General features: G+C 43.3%; 1 protein-coding gene across 1 annotated transcript; it reads right to left on the reverse strand.

The window, feature by feature from the left end:
• Positions 1-12,339: 12,339 nt before the first annotated feature.
• LOC146073482 (olfactory receptor 5B12-like) lies at positions 12,340-13,272 on the reverse strand. Its single transcript, XM_083180663.1, has one exon. The coding sequence runs from the start codon at positions 13,270-13,272 to the stop codon at positions 12,340-12,342; it is 933 nt and encodes a 310-aa protein (XP_083036789.1).
• Between the last annotated feature and the right edge of the window lie 589 nt (positions 13,273-13,861).

Genomic DNA, 13,861 nt, shown 5'->3' on the forward strand with positions numbered 1-13,861 from the left:
GTACTATAGATTTCAGCTGTAGTGCCCAATGTTGGGTGCCAAATGTAAAAAGGAAGCACGTACACTGGATCAGATGAATTCTTGGTCTTTACTTTTGTAGAAGGTGATCAGCACAGCAAGAAAGGTTACATCATTGCAGCATACAGGTCTCACAGCATAGCACAAACACTTCAGAAAGCTCCAGTGGTCCCTACCATCAGAAGCAATGACCTCCTGCCCTGGAAACCTTTATATCAGGAAAACATAGGTGCTGGACTGGATGTCATTTTCCTGCTGCTGCTGATCTAAAACCTGGTCTGGATTTTCCCCATTATCCACACGTGGAACGGACTATGTTTAATGTATAAAGCTTAGTTTGAACCACTTTGCATTATAATTCTGTTATATCCAGTGCTTTACTGTATGAACTTTGGCACTTGTGTAAGTGAAATTGGCTGAAGAGACTTTCTATAGCATTCCATTTGGGGGGTTATTCTGGTTCATTCGTTTGGATGTGAATGACAAGTTATTTTTTTTTCTTTTCTGCTGACTACCAGGATTACTAGCGGGTGCACATCCAGTGCTGGGCTGGCCTGTCACTTCAACAGCCAACTGCTGTGAGGCAGATGTCCCTCATGAGGACATATCTTCTTCTGCCTGGGAGGTGGACGCTTGCCTGTCCCTCCTCCCCTGACCCTCTGCCCAGTTTCGCACACTGGTGGTCATGGAGGCCATCTTTGCCAAAATGATCTCAGGGTCTGAATGAGCACTATCAGACTCTGACGCAGACATGTTAGCAGCGTTTTTTCCGTTCTGTGTGCACCGATATATAGTTGCCCCTATGACCACCCAGCGAACCAAATGGACACGCTGATCATTCGGCGAAAACACACCGAAAATGTGGCAATCGGATGCATGCACAAACATGACTGAATTGGCACACACAAACTACTATTGTTAAAAATGTGTGTGTTCACACCTATAAGACTGGGTGGAAGTGTGTTATTCCTTCACCAATATGTGTTTTGTGTTGATGTATATGGCTGTTTTGGAGGTTATGAAGTATGTTGTAACCCATTCCGAAATGGTTGCCTTCACTACAAACTCCACAACAGCAGTCAGTGATTACGCACACATGCAATTGCCCTATATATATGTTATGTTTCCAATCTCCTTCTCTCCCAGTGTCCATTTTTGTTGAAGGCGGTGAGTTTGTTTATGTGATTGTCCAAGTTGCTCTTTGATATTCTTACCATTTAGGCCACAACAATCTGAAGTGGTTGGCTAATGTACACTTCTGCATGAGGAAACTAGCCGTATCTCCGGTAATACCATAGTAATCTTGTGTGCGGTGTGCATTTACATATTTACACCTGTGTATGTGTTGACATAGAGGCTAAAATATAAACGCATACATAATGTTAACCCCTTCAGTGGTGGGGATTTTTTTTAGGGAGCACTCCCCACTAGGTGAGTTTTTTATGGGGAGTGCTCCCTAAAAAAAAAACACCACTGTCTCCCCGGGTCCGGGCAGCACCGCTGATCCATCAATCAGCCGCTGCCTGGCCTTGCACCCCGGCTCCCCGTCCCTACATGCTGCAACCCGGATTGTCATAAGCCAGCGCCGCAGGATGTAATGTATCAGCCGGGGGGACGCGGCGGAGGGGAGGGAGCCGGGCAGCGCTGAAGCTGCCTGAGTTCAGCAATGAACTCAGCAGCACTGCCCGGCGCTAATCACTGGCAATGCCGAGAATTTTCCGTGCTTGCCAACCTGGGCATTAATGCATAGCCCGGAATATCCTTGCGATTACGAGTGAAGGGGTTAATGGACAAAATATGTATAAAGTTAATATCAAATAAGAATGTTAACCAATCACAGTCCCCCTTAATTCAATATATTGACCTGCATTTATTTGGTGCGCCATTGCTATTCTCAGCATGGCGACCATACGGGCAGCCCCCTTCAGCAGAGCTGAGTTTAAGGCCCTCGTGAGGGTAATGGATGGACGCCTGGGCAGCATGGGACCATATGTGTCCAATGCGGTCAAGTGCAGGGCATATTCTAGTGCCCGGCGCCAAATAGTAGCCCGCATGTGCGTGAGTTGGACCTTCGGCCTGTTGGAGCGCTGATGTTCTGATTTGAGGAGCAGGCAGCCCGATGTCCTACAGAGACTGAGAAGGAGCATCAGGCGCTGTAAGTATGTTTTATTTGAATTCACTTTCAATGTTAAGGTTTGCAAAAATTAGCATACTTTTCACTTTGCAAAATATTCGCTTACTTTTTTTTATCAACGTGTTTATTTTAGTGTTAATATTACCAAAATAATGGTTATGTACAATATTACAAGATGATTTTTGAATTGATAAAAGTTGTTTTGTGTGTTTGTTCCTTGTGTTGTATGTGTGTGTTGTACAGTATGTGTGTGTTGTGTGTGTTATATGTGTGTGTGTCTCTATCTGTAAGTATGTTTGGAGTACTTGGAGCCTTGACAAAGATAGGAGTGCCTATCGAAACGCGTCGGTGGAGAGGGGTGCCAACCTTTGTGGACTGTGACTTCTGCTTTGGGCGGTGAAGGTTCTGCGCATGTGGCCACTGCGCGCTTTCAGTTCATGTCTATGGAATTAATTATATGGTCCTTGGAGATCGAGTTTGCGACTATAAAGATACCGTTATAGGAGTTATTTGAGTACATGTAATGTGAGTACGGTACGTCCTTTGAATACCATCTGGTGGAGGGGACTATCTCTAAGATCACCGAGTGACCCGTATCAAAGATACCTTTATACATGGGTTCCTACCTTCTTTCACGTGAGTGGGGGTACGCATCTTTCCGGGTTAAACCCCCCCCCCTGAGTATGATCTAACATAGACGTACTAGACATTGCTTTGTCTCTTTTTCTTTCATATATATGAGTGACTGTGAAAGTTAAAGAGAAAATTCTGGTGTAAGAACAACCGCCATCGCCGCATGCCCGATTTGTTGTGAAGATTATGTTTGGAGTACTGTTTGTATGGGTGATTGAAATCAGTCTTGGGTAGACTGTACAGCAGTGGTGTTTGACTAATGGCCCTGCAGCTGTTAAACAACTGTGGCAGGGCATGACGGGACATTTAGTTCCACACCAGCTGGAGGGCCATGAGTTTGACTCCACTGCTGTATGGTAATTTACAAAGGTGGATCTTCACAGCGCTTTTCTCAGGAAAGACGGTTCTAATCCAGGTGTTCACCAACACGCGGGTCAGAAGAGAAAAAGATTTTCCAGTTAGTACATAAACTGAAAATTCTGATTCAGACGGGTAAAAATTACCACCGCCACTCACCTAGATTGACTAGGAGATGTTCACATCAAGGTATCTTTAAATGCCTATGCACCAAGCCAATGGAAAGACACTCACCAAGGGATCAGTCCCTATGTTCATCAAAAAGGTTTCTTTATTCAGCAGACTTCATACGACTGGTCCACAGGTAAAACTCACATTTATTAAAATTTCCGCGGAAATTTTAATAAATGTGAGTTTTACCTGTGGACCAGTCGTATGAAGTCTGCTGAATAAAGAAACCTTTTTGATGAACATCGGGACTGATCCCTTGGTGAGTGTCTTTCCATTGGCTTGGTGCATAGGCATTTAAAGATACCTTGATGTGAACATCTCCTAGTCAATCTAGGTGAGTGGCGGTGGTAATTTTTACCCGTCTGAATCAGAATTTTCAGTTTATGTACTAACTGGAAAATCTTTTTCTCTTCTGACCCGCGTGTTGGTGAACACCTGGATTAGAACCGTCTTTCCTGAGAAAAGCGCTGTGAAGATCCACCTTTGTAAATTGTCACGTATATTTGTTTTAGGGTTTGGTAGCCCTATTTTGGTGTATTTTCTAGCTGCATTTCTATAGTGAGCGCAGGTGACCACTAATATCTTTTCTCCAATTCACTGTATGGTAATGGTTTGTTTATTTTCCATTATGAGTACATTTGTGGTTTTGCACCACAGGAACTTTTAGTGGAGTATTTTGTAATGTTGTTGTTTAAAATTTAGTTTGAAATATAGGTTTGCGTGTAAGATTTTATTATTTTAACTCAAAACCCTTTCTAACCTTTTTCAAAACAACACCATCACATCGTCTACATAAAAATATACCAACTGCCACCATCATGGCATGCAGGAGGAGGAGACAGGCTGATGTGGAGGCACCCCAACAAGAGGAGGAAGAGCCAGACAACATGTCCATCTCCCCCCCCCCCCATCCACATCCAAACATCTATACAATCCCAATCCCCTACCCCCATCCAATCCCCTACCCCCATCAAATCCCCTACACCCATCCAATCCCCTACCCCCATCCAATCTCCTACCCACATCAAATCCTATACCCAATCACACTCCCCAACCAGCTCCACCTACCCTCAAACCTCTACATCCCAACCATCTCCAGCTCCCAAAACACCTCCAGCTCCCCGACCAGCTCACTCTGTGACCAGCTGCCAGACGACAGCTCTCCTGCCAATACTGGCACTATTGGGGAGCCGGAGCTAACCATAAGGCAGGAAGCATCAGCCAACCATAAGTAAACAATATGCATAATGTATTCTGTGACATTTGTAAACACTTTACTGGCTCACATGTACTGTCCTATCGCAAAAACATTGCACAAACAACATTACCTTCCTCGCACACAGCTCAACTTCAACTCCTCAACTTACAAACAATTGCAAACCACATTCTAGCACTGAACATTCTTTACACTCCTATCATTCAAACACCAGGACATCTGTAATAGCATTCACCAAGATATGTGCATAATAGAAAGCAATGTGAGACCATCTTGGCCGGTCAAGTTCCACCAAATAATTTTGGATGTCCACCTCCAGGAATACTGATTTGATTGGTATAGGTTGAGAGTGTGGCCATGTAGCACCCCTTCAGTTCAAACCACATCGTACATCCATTACAGTCTACCAGAGTTTGTGATGGTTCAAAAAGTGACAAGGCCCAACAATGTAATGATGTTTATATCTTGCATCATGATATTGGTCCTGTTTCCACTGGCACAAACCTATTCCATCTCGGCCTATGTACATTGTGCTTAGAGGACAAACAATATCTGATTTATAATCATGTCATGTGTGCATGTCTCCTTCCCCCAACTTTTACACATATTCACACCAGGACCATCTTCAATGGTGTTGTGCGAGGAGTGTTATGTTCTCATTTCAATTACTACATTTATTTATTCTGGAAGTTATCATGTGTTGGTAATAAGTTTAAAAAATTGACGCACACTTTTACCATCTCAACAGAATACCCGGGCAACAAAGAACAGGTGCTAGAGACGTTGGCCCGGCTGCACCAACACCTAATGATGGCTGCAGATTGTGTGGACCACCTTCACAATCTTTTGTGCTAAATTTGTTGCCCATTATTTTTTTGTAAAATAAAATTGTTTGGACAGTTAGAATTTGTCTGTGTTTTTTATAAATATGATTGTTCTTTTTGTATGTGCATGTAAATTAGGAACATGTAGACATGTGTGATTGTAGTAATATCACACATCCTGGCGGATCCAGGATAAAATGACAGGGGGGGCACCATGATAAAAAAGGGGTTTGGGTGGGGGAGGGGCGGTGTTCGTGGTGCTAGTGTACATGCTAAGAGAGCGGCAGGAGAGGGTATGAATGGAATTAAAAATTGGCCCTGGCATTTAAAGTACGCAGTCCCACCATGGTGACAAAAGTGAAGGATGTAGTTGTGCGCGCGCCAAAGGCGCGCTCCAGAAAAGGGTGTGTGGCCACTCAACAGGGGGCGTGTCAACACCATATACAACTTCTACACATTATGCAACAAAATACTAGACCCCATTATACTTGCCCCTTACACATGATGCCACATGGATTGAGCCAAAATTTACATAATAACACACACGGATTGAGCCAAAATTCACATAATGCCAAATGGATTGTGTCAAAATTCACATAATGCCACACGGATTGAGCCAAATGCATAAAATGCCATACTGATTGAGCCAAAATTCACATAATGTCACACGGATTGAGCCAAAATTCACATAATGCCACACGGATTGAGCCAAAATTCAGATAATGCCACACGGATTGGGAAAAAATTCACATAATGCCACACGGATTAAGCCAAAATTCCCATAATGCCACATGGATTGAGCCAAAATTCACATAATGCCACACGGATTGAGACAAAATTCACATAATGCCACATGGATAGAGCCAGAATTTACATAATGCCACACAGATTAAGCCAAAATTCACAATACACTTCATAAACAGGGACATTGTCCACCAAAGGCGTGCATTAAACATTTACACCATAATGTCCATTACACGTTAAGTTACACGCCATTATGTGTTATGCCAAACACCGTAATGCCTATTAAAAATTATGCTACATAAGTGCTGCTTCTCTACATGCTCATTGCCAAGGGTTCCATGCTCATTGCCAGAGGTTCCATGCTTGTTGCCATGTGGGATTACATGCTCATTGCCAAGGGGGAATACATGCTCGTGGTAAATGGGGGACAGCCAACGCCAGGCAGAAGTGATAGCCACTGACAGTGTCAGAGCCTGGCTGTATTCAGAGCACTGCAGGTCCCGGCTATTTGAAATAATACCCCTTTCACACCAGAAAATGCATTCCCAGGTTGGCCCCTTTTACACCAGCCTAGTCCCTGCATTTTCTGGTGTGAGGGGGAGTGAAAACCACCCCTCCCCCTTTAACCAGTTATCTCATTTAACCGGCTATATCTTCGGAACCAACTGACCCATTTACATGAGACAAGTATTATATTGAAGAACTTTTGAGTGGGATTTGAATGATTTTGGTCCAGTGAAACTGGAACGTTTGGTTCCAGAGTAATCTGCCCTCAAAAACATGAACAGCCATGAAATTACATTTCAAAAATAAAGAAATCGGTTTACACACAATATCTCTGGAACCGATTAACCGATTTGGACCAGCCTGGTAGCATATTGAAGGCCCAGCGATTTGGAATTGAATGAAATCAACCGCAAGCTTCTGTGATGCTACGGCGGGAACTGGCAGCCGTCGGAACCGGGTGGGGGTCGGAATTGACGGGTCCCATATTATCCTATGGGGAAAAAACGTTACAGGTTTGCCAGGCGATATCTCCGGTTCCCGGGGGGCTAGAGACACAGGGCTAGGCTCGTTGGAAAGCCCTGGTCCTCAGCTACAAAATAAATGACAGGGGGCACGTGCCCGGGTGCCCCCCCCTGAATCCGCCACTGAATATATATATATGTTATGCTCACCATAAGTGAGACAGGAGCTGGGTCTCACCAACAGGGATTGGAGGACTGAGGTGAGCCAGTGGACATGAGGAAGGCCCTCCCAGGACAAGTGGGAACTCGTGGATGAGAGCTTGCGATCTTCCTGCAGTCTTCTGGGTAGACACCGAGGACCCTCTCCAGCTCAGCCCACAGAGCACACCAGCAAGCCTTCTTGCCTATAACAGCCCTGTTCCCTTAAGACTGACTATGTCTACCGGTACTAGTATGCCACCAGGACTTAGAGACAAATGGCAGTGTAGGCTGAACCAGGGGAACCAGAGTGAGCTACCGGCAGATTGTGTGGACCACCTTCACAATCTTTTGTGCTAAATTTGTTGCCCATTATTTTTTTGTAAAATAAAATTGTTTGGACAGTTAGAATTTGTCTGTGTTTTTTATAAATATGATTGTTCTTTTTGTATGTGCATGTAAATTAGGAACATGTAGACATGTGTGATTGTAGTAATATCACACATCCTGGCGGATCCAGGATAAAATGACAGGGGGGGCACCATGATAAAAAAGGGTTTGGGTGGGGGAGGGGCGGTGTTCGTGGTGCTAGTGTACATGCTAAGAGAGCGGCAGGAGAGGGTATGAATGGAATTAAAAATTGGCCCTGGCATTTAAAGTACGCAGTCCCACCATGGTGACAAAAGTGAAGGATGTAGTTGTGCGCGCGCCAAAGGCGCGCTCCAGAAAAGGGTGTGTGGCCACTCAACAGGGGGCGTGTCAACACCATATACAACTTCTACACATTATGCAACAAAATACTAGACCCCATTATACTTGCCCCTTACACATGATGCCACATGGATTGAGCCAAAATTTACATAATAACACACACGGATTGAGCCAAAATTCACATAATGCCAAATGGATTGTGTCAAAATTCACATAATGCCACACGGATTGAGCCAAATGCATAAAATGCCATACTGATTGAGCCAAAATTCACATAATGTCACACGGATTGAGCCAAAATTCACATAATGCCACACGGATTGAGCCAAAATTCACATAATGCCACACGGATTGGGAAAAAATTCACATAATGCCACACGGATTAAGCCAAAATTCCCATAATGCCACATGGATTGAGCCAAAATTCACATAATGCCACACGGATTGAGACAAAATTCACATAATGCCACATGGATAGAGCCAGAATTCACATAATGCCACACAGATTAAGCCAAAATTCACAATACACTTCATAAACAGGGACATTGTCCACCAAAGGCGTGCATTAAACATTTACACCATAATGTCCATTACACGTTAAGTTACACGCCATTATGTGCATTATGTGTTATGCCAAACACCGTAATGCCTATTAAAAATTATGCTACATAAGTGCTGCTTCTCTACATGCTCATTGCCAAGGGTTCCATGCTCATTGCCAGAGGTTCCATGCTTGTTGCCATGTGGGATTACATGCTCATTGCCAAGGGGGAATACATGCTCGTGGTAAATGGGGGACAGCCAACGCCAGGCAGAAGTGATAGCCACTGACAGTGTCAGAGCCTGGCTGTATTCAGAGCACTGCAGGTCCCGGCTATTTGAAATAATACCCCTTTCACACCAGAAAACGCATTCCCAGGTTGGCCCCTTTTACACCAGCCTAGTCCCTGCATTTTCTGGTGTGAGGGGGAGTGAAAACCACCCCTCCCCCTTTAACCAGTTATCTCATTTAACCGGCTATATCTTCGGAACCAACTGACCCATTTACATGAGACAAGTATTATATTGAAGAACTTTTGAGTGGGATTTGAATGATTTTGGTCCAGTGAAACTGGAACGTTTGGTTCCAGAGTAATCTGCCCTCAAAAACATGAACAGCCATGAAATTACATTTCAAAAATAAAGAAATCGGTTTACACGCAATATCTCTGGAACCGATTAACCGATTTGGACCAGCCTGGTAGCATATTGAAGGCCTAGCGATTTGGAATTGAATGAAATCAACCGCAAGCTTCTGTGATGCTACGGCGGGAACTGGCAGCCGTCGGAACCGGGTGGGGGTCGGAATTGACGGGTCCCATATTATCCTATGGGGAAAAAACGTTACAGGTTTGCCAGGCGATATCTCCGGTTCCCGGGGGGCTAGAGACACAGGGCTAGGCTCGTTGGAAAGCCCTGGTCCTCAGCTACAAAATAAATGACAGGGGGCACGTGCCCGGGTGCCCCCCCCCTGAATCCGCCACTGAATATATATATATGTTATGCTCACCATAAGTGAGACAGGAGCTGGGTCTCACCAACAGGGATTGGAGGACTGAGGTGAGCCAGTGGACATGAGGAAGGCCCTCCCAGGACAAGTGGGAACTCGTGGATGAGAGCTTGCGATCTTCCTGCAGTCTTCTGGGTAGACACCGAGGACCCTCTCCAGCTCAGCCCACAGAGCACACCAGCGAGCCTTCTTGCCTATAACAGCCCTGTTCCCTTAAGACTGACTATGTCTACCGGTACTAGTATGCCACCAGGACTTAGAGACAAATGGCAGTGTAGGCTGAACCAGGGGAACCAGAGTGAGCTACCGGCAGGTATTCAGGGGACTACCCTAACTACAGGACTAAAGAAATGACAAGGGACAGAGGAATGGGCTAAAGGATAAGTGCAGGCTGAAATCCCACTAAAGAGAATAACTCAGTGTATAAGACAATAACAAGTGCTAGATTGGTGAACCACACAAACACACAGGACATACAAGTGAAATAAGAGAGCGCACAAATGACAGGCTAAGAGCCTGCTAAAAGGGTGATGGCCCTTTAACTAAGGCCTCTGCATCAACTCCCTAATTGGAGAAAACTGCAGCAGCAAAGGACACAAGCTATACTACAGGGAAACGCTGGACACTCTATTTAGCAAGATATAAATGGACTGCAAAAATAGGTACTACAGCTGGTAATCAGGCAGGGAATAACTCTGAACAGAGCAAACCAGGAGTAAATTGCAACAGGGACTGGATACACATGCAAGGCAGACAGAGTTCTCCACACCAAACTCTATAACCGGTATTGGACTGCCCCCATAGAGTGTCTTTAAAAGGCTTCCCTGACCAATAACAGCAAGTGCCCTGCTGGAGGTAATTAATGAGTGCAGCTGAGTGCTGCATCAGAAGCCCGCCTAATCTGTAGAGGCAGCAGCTGCCATGCATGCTCGTCACCTAGGCAACAGCTGCGGAAGCAGGTCTGCAGGCGGAGGGAGGCATACAGGTTGCCCGGCAACTGCCGCAGCGATGTTGTCCACCACCAGAAGTGCGGATATGGAAGCACTATGGCACCTCAGCCACCTAGCAACAACTGGGACCAGCGCTCTGGAACCAGCAGCAGGGGGAGGAGAGCCTTAACCATGGCTCCTAACATTATATGTGTTTGAAAGTGGATGGTAATGAATACATGTGGGTTTGTGTGCATGTTTTGCGGATAAGGGGTTAATTTAGAAAATGGGTGAATGATCAATATTGATGTTGTTAAAGTTTACACATATTAGTAGTTTAATGTATATTTCCACCAAAAAAGGTACAGTACATAATGGTTAGTGACATAAGAAAACATTAGTTACAAGATACAGAGCTTACAGCTACAGAAAAACCCATGTACAGTACACATATTTACACATACAAAACAATGTCATATGCAATGCTGTTGTTGTAAAGTTCACAAGTACCCACATGTACTGGGCCAGATATGTGTGAAAACTTATTTGGCTGCTTATTTATATTGCAGTGTCTGCATTGTATATCACAATGGTAGGAAAAACAATAACTTAGTAATAGTAATAAATATTGAGTGCACTAATGCATACTTTCAATGCAAAATGGGGACACCACATTACAATTTTTAGGGGTACCAAATATAAAAAAAACTAGTGACAATAATTAGCCATACATTTGTGGAACACATACATTGGGAGATACTTAGCAAAGTGCCACATTCAGAACACAAGAATTAGACATGTAATATGAGTTTATTTGTAGGGTAATTGGGTGAGACAATTTGTTAATAGAATGCAATAAATTTGTACATTTTGCGGGAAATTGGTTAATGACTTTAGAGCGGAATCTTGCTGTTGCGTTAAAAACACACGCAAAGCCTGTTTGTTCTGCTGTACGTCCATCCGCTCAGGCTGACTCCGAGCGTTCAGGCTGAGATCCATATGAGCCAGTAGCGTACGTGCATTAGTATGCCACTGCCCTTTGTATTTTGTTCCGAAATAATTAATTCATTGCCCTTATACGCGTTACTTCGCTCACTGTGTGGGATCCCAGCAAATGTGTATTCCAACAAATGAACCTGAATAAGGCCCTTAATTCCCAGTTCCTTTGATTGTTCTAGGATCACAAGCAGCTATTGTAGAGAACCACCGTTAATTGCAGTGGAAAAGACCATTCGCATCTGAGTTTATTTACTAACGATCTTTTCTCTTACTGTCTTTGACACGCAGCATCAATTTGTACTAATTTGTTCATAGCCTTTTCATTCACTATTAGTGTGTAATGCAGTATTCAATTCAAATTCATATGTTGAAACTGGCTTGCCCATAAAATCTCTTCCAGTGGAAATGACAGATACGGTAGCCCCTGAGTCAATTTACCAACAATCTTTTCTTTGGCTGTCTGCAACTAGCAATGCTGATTCCTCTTTGCAATGGCACTACTTAATCTAGATAGCATTTACATTCACTATTGGGGTGAAATGTAATAGGATGAAAGAATCAGAAACTGAGAGATTTGGTAAGAAATCTCCATTTTTTTTTAAAGTGGCAATCATTTACACTACAAAACCAGTTTGATTTTGAAGTGTAAAGGATTGCCCTTTTAAAAAACTGGAGATTTCTTTCCAAATCTCTCACCTTCCGATTCTCTCATCCTATTACATTTCACCCTAAGTGTGCAATGAAGAACTTTTAGCATTCAAATCAACTGGCATAATAAGCCAGAATACCTTTTACCTCAAATAATGGGAGCGTATTTGCACTACATATTTTTATTTTATTGGCTAAGTGTGAGCCCCGATATGAACCCTAGTTTTAGAAAAAGTGATATCAACAGTGGTTATAGTGCATTGCTTGTATAATAATCTGTTTCACCTTTTGGTTTCTTAGGCTGTATATCAGTGGGTTCAGCATTGGTGTCACCATTGTATAAAGGACAGATGCAACTTTGTCTAGTTTCTCAAAGTCACTGGAAGGAGAGTGTAGGTAAGATAACATAACTGTCCCAAAGAAGATGCAGGTGCACATGAGATGTGAGGAGCAGGTGCTAAATGCTTTCTGACGGCCCTCAGCAGATTTAATATGTAAAATGGAAGAAACAATGAGTATGTAGGAGACCAGGATACTTATCAAACTACCTGTGCTGAAAGCACTAACAAAATAAACAGTTATCATGTCACAGGAGAACGTGTCAGAGCAGGACAGTTTGTAGAGAGAAGGTGTGTGACAGTAGAAGTGGTCTATAAGGTTTGACCTGCAGAAGCTGAGACTGAACACACAGCTGGTCTGCACTGATGACTGCAGGAAGCCACTGGAGGTAACAAGGAGAACAAGAGATAGACATTTCTTCTTAGTCATTATAGACACATAGTGGAGCGGGTGGCAAATAGCAGCGTACCGGTCATAGGCCATGCTACAGAGAAGAAACCACTCAGTAGATCCTAAGGCAGTAAGGAAATAAAACTGTAGGGCGCAGCCATTGAATGAGATGGTCTTACTTACAGAAATGAGGTCATGCGTCATCTTAGGAGTTATAACTGATGAATAAAAAATGTCCAATAGAGAGAGGTAGCTCAGGAAGTAATACATTGGGGAATGGAGGGTTGTGCTGCTATAGATTATTGCCATCATGCCAACATTTGCCAGTAGGGTCACCATATAAATATGTAAGAAGACTATGAAGAAGAACGGGGCAAGTTTATCATTGTCAAGTAGTCCAGAAAACACAAAGACCTTCACTTCGGTCTTGTTTATGACGTCCATATTAATTTATTTCTCCAGTTGGTAGAAAAAACATAATGTTTAAAGTAGAAAACACTTTCCAAGATCATCTAAAAACTATATTAAATGCAACATAAAACCAGTATGCAGCCAGTGTCACAGAGAATTGTGGAATAGGGGCATTGATAGGACCACAAAATGTACCTTTTAAGTCTGTCATTAAAAATAAAAAACTTTTCTCAGTTTACATGTTTTCTGTAGTTCATATCTGAAAAAAATCATATTACGTTAGATTGGATAAAATATTGAAATTCATGCATGGACCAAATACAGTAGTATTGATAACCTGAACTACCTCTCCTCTTGATCCTATACCAGCACAAGTCATTAAAACTCTATCTCCTTTGCTTATGCCAACCTTAACTAAAATCTGCAATCTCTCTCTTGCTACTGGAACATTTTCCTTCTCTTTTCAAACATGCAGTGATTACTACCATTCTGAAAAAAACACCATTCTGATCTTAACTCTCTCTCTCTCTCTCTCTAACTACCTACTGTCCGATCTCTCAGCTTCCATGCCTCTCTAAGCAACTAGAGAGACTTGTCTACTCTTGCCTCACAAACTTTCTTA

The sequence above is a fragment of the Crinia signifera genome, chromosome 4 (genome assembly GCF_055691185.1).
Source record: "Crinia signifera chromosome 4, ASM5569118v1, whole genome shotgun sequence".
NCBI classification, from domain to species: domain Eukaryota; kingdom Metazoa; phylum Chordata; class Amphibia; order Anura; family Myobatrachidae; genus Crinia; species Crinia signifera.

Bases quoted from the DNA above. Each gene is read 5' to 3' on its own strand.
- LOC146073482 (XM_083180663.1), bottom strand. From the start codon at position 13,272: ATGGACGTCATAAACAAGACCGAAGTGAAGGTCTTTGTGTTTTCTGGA.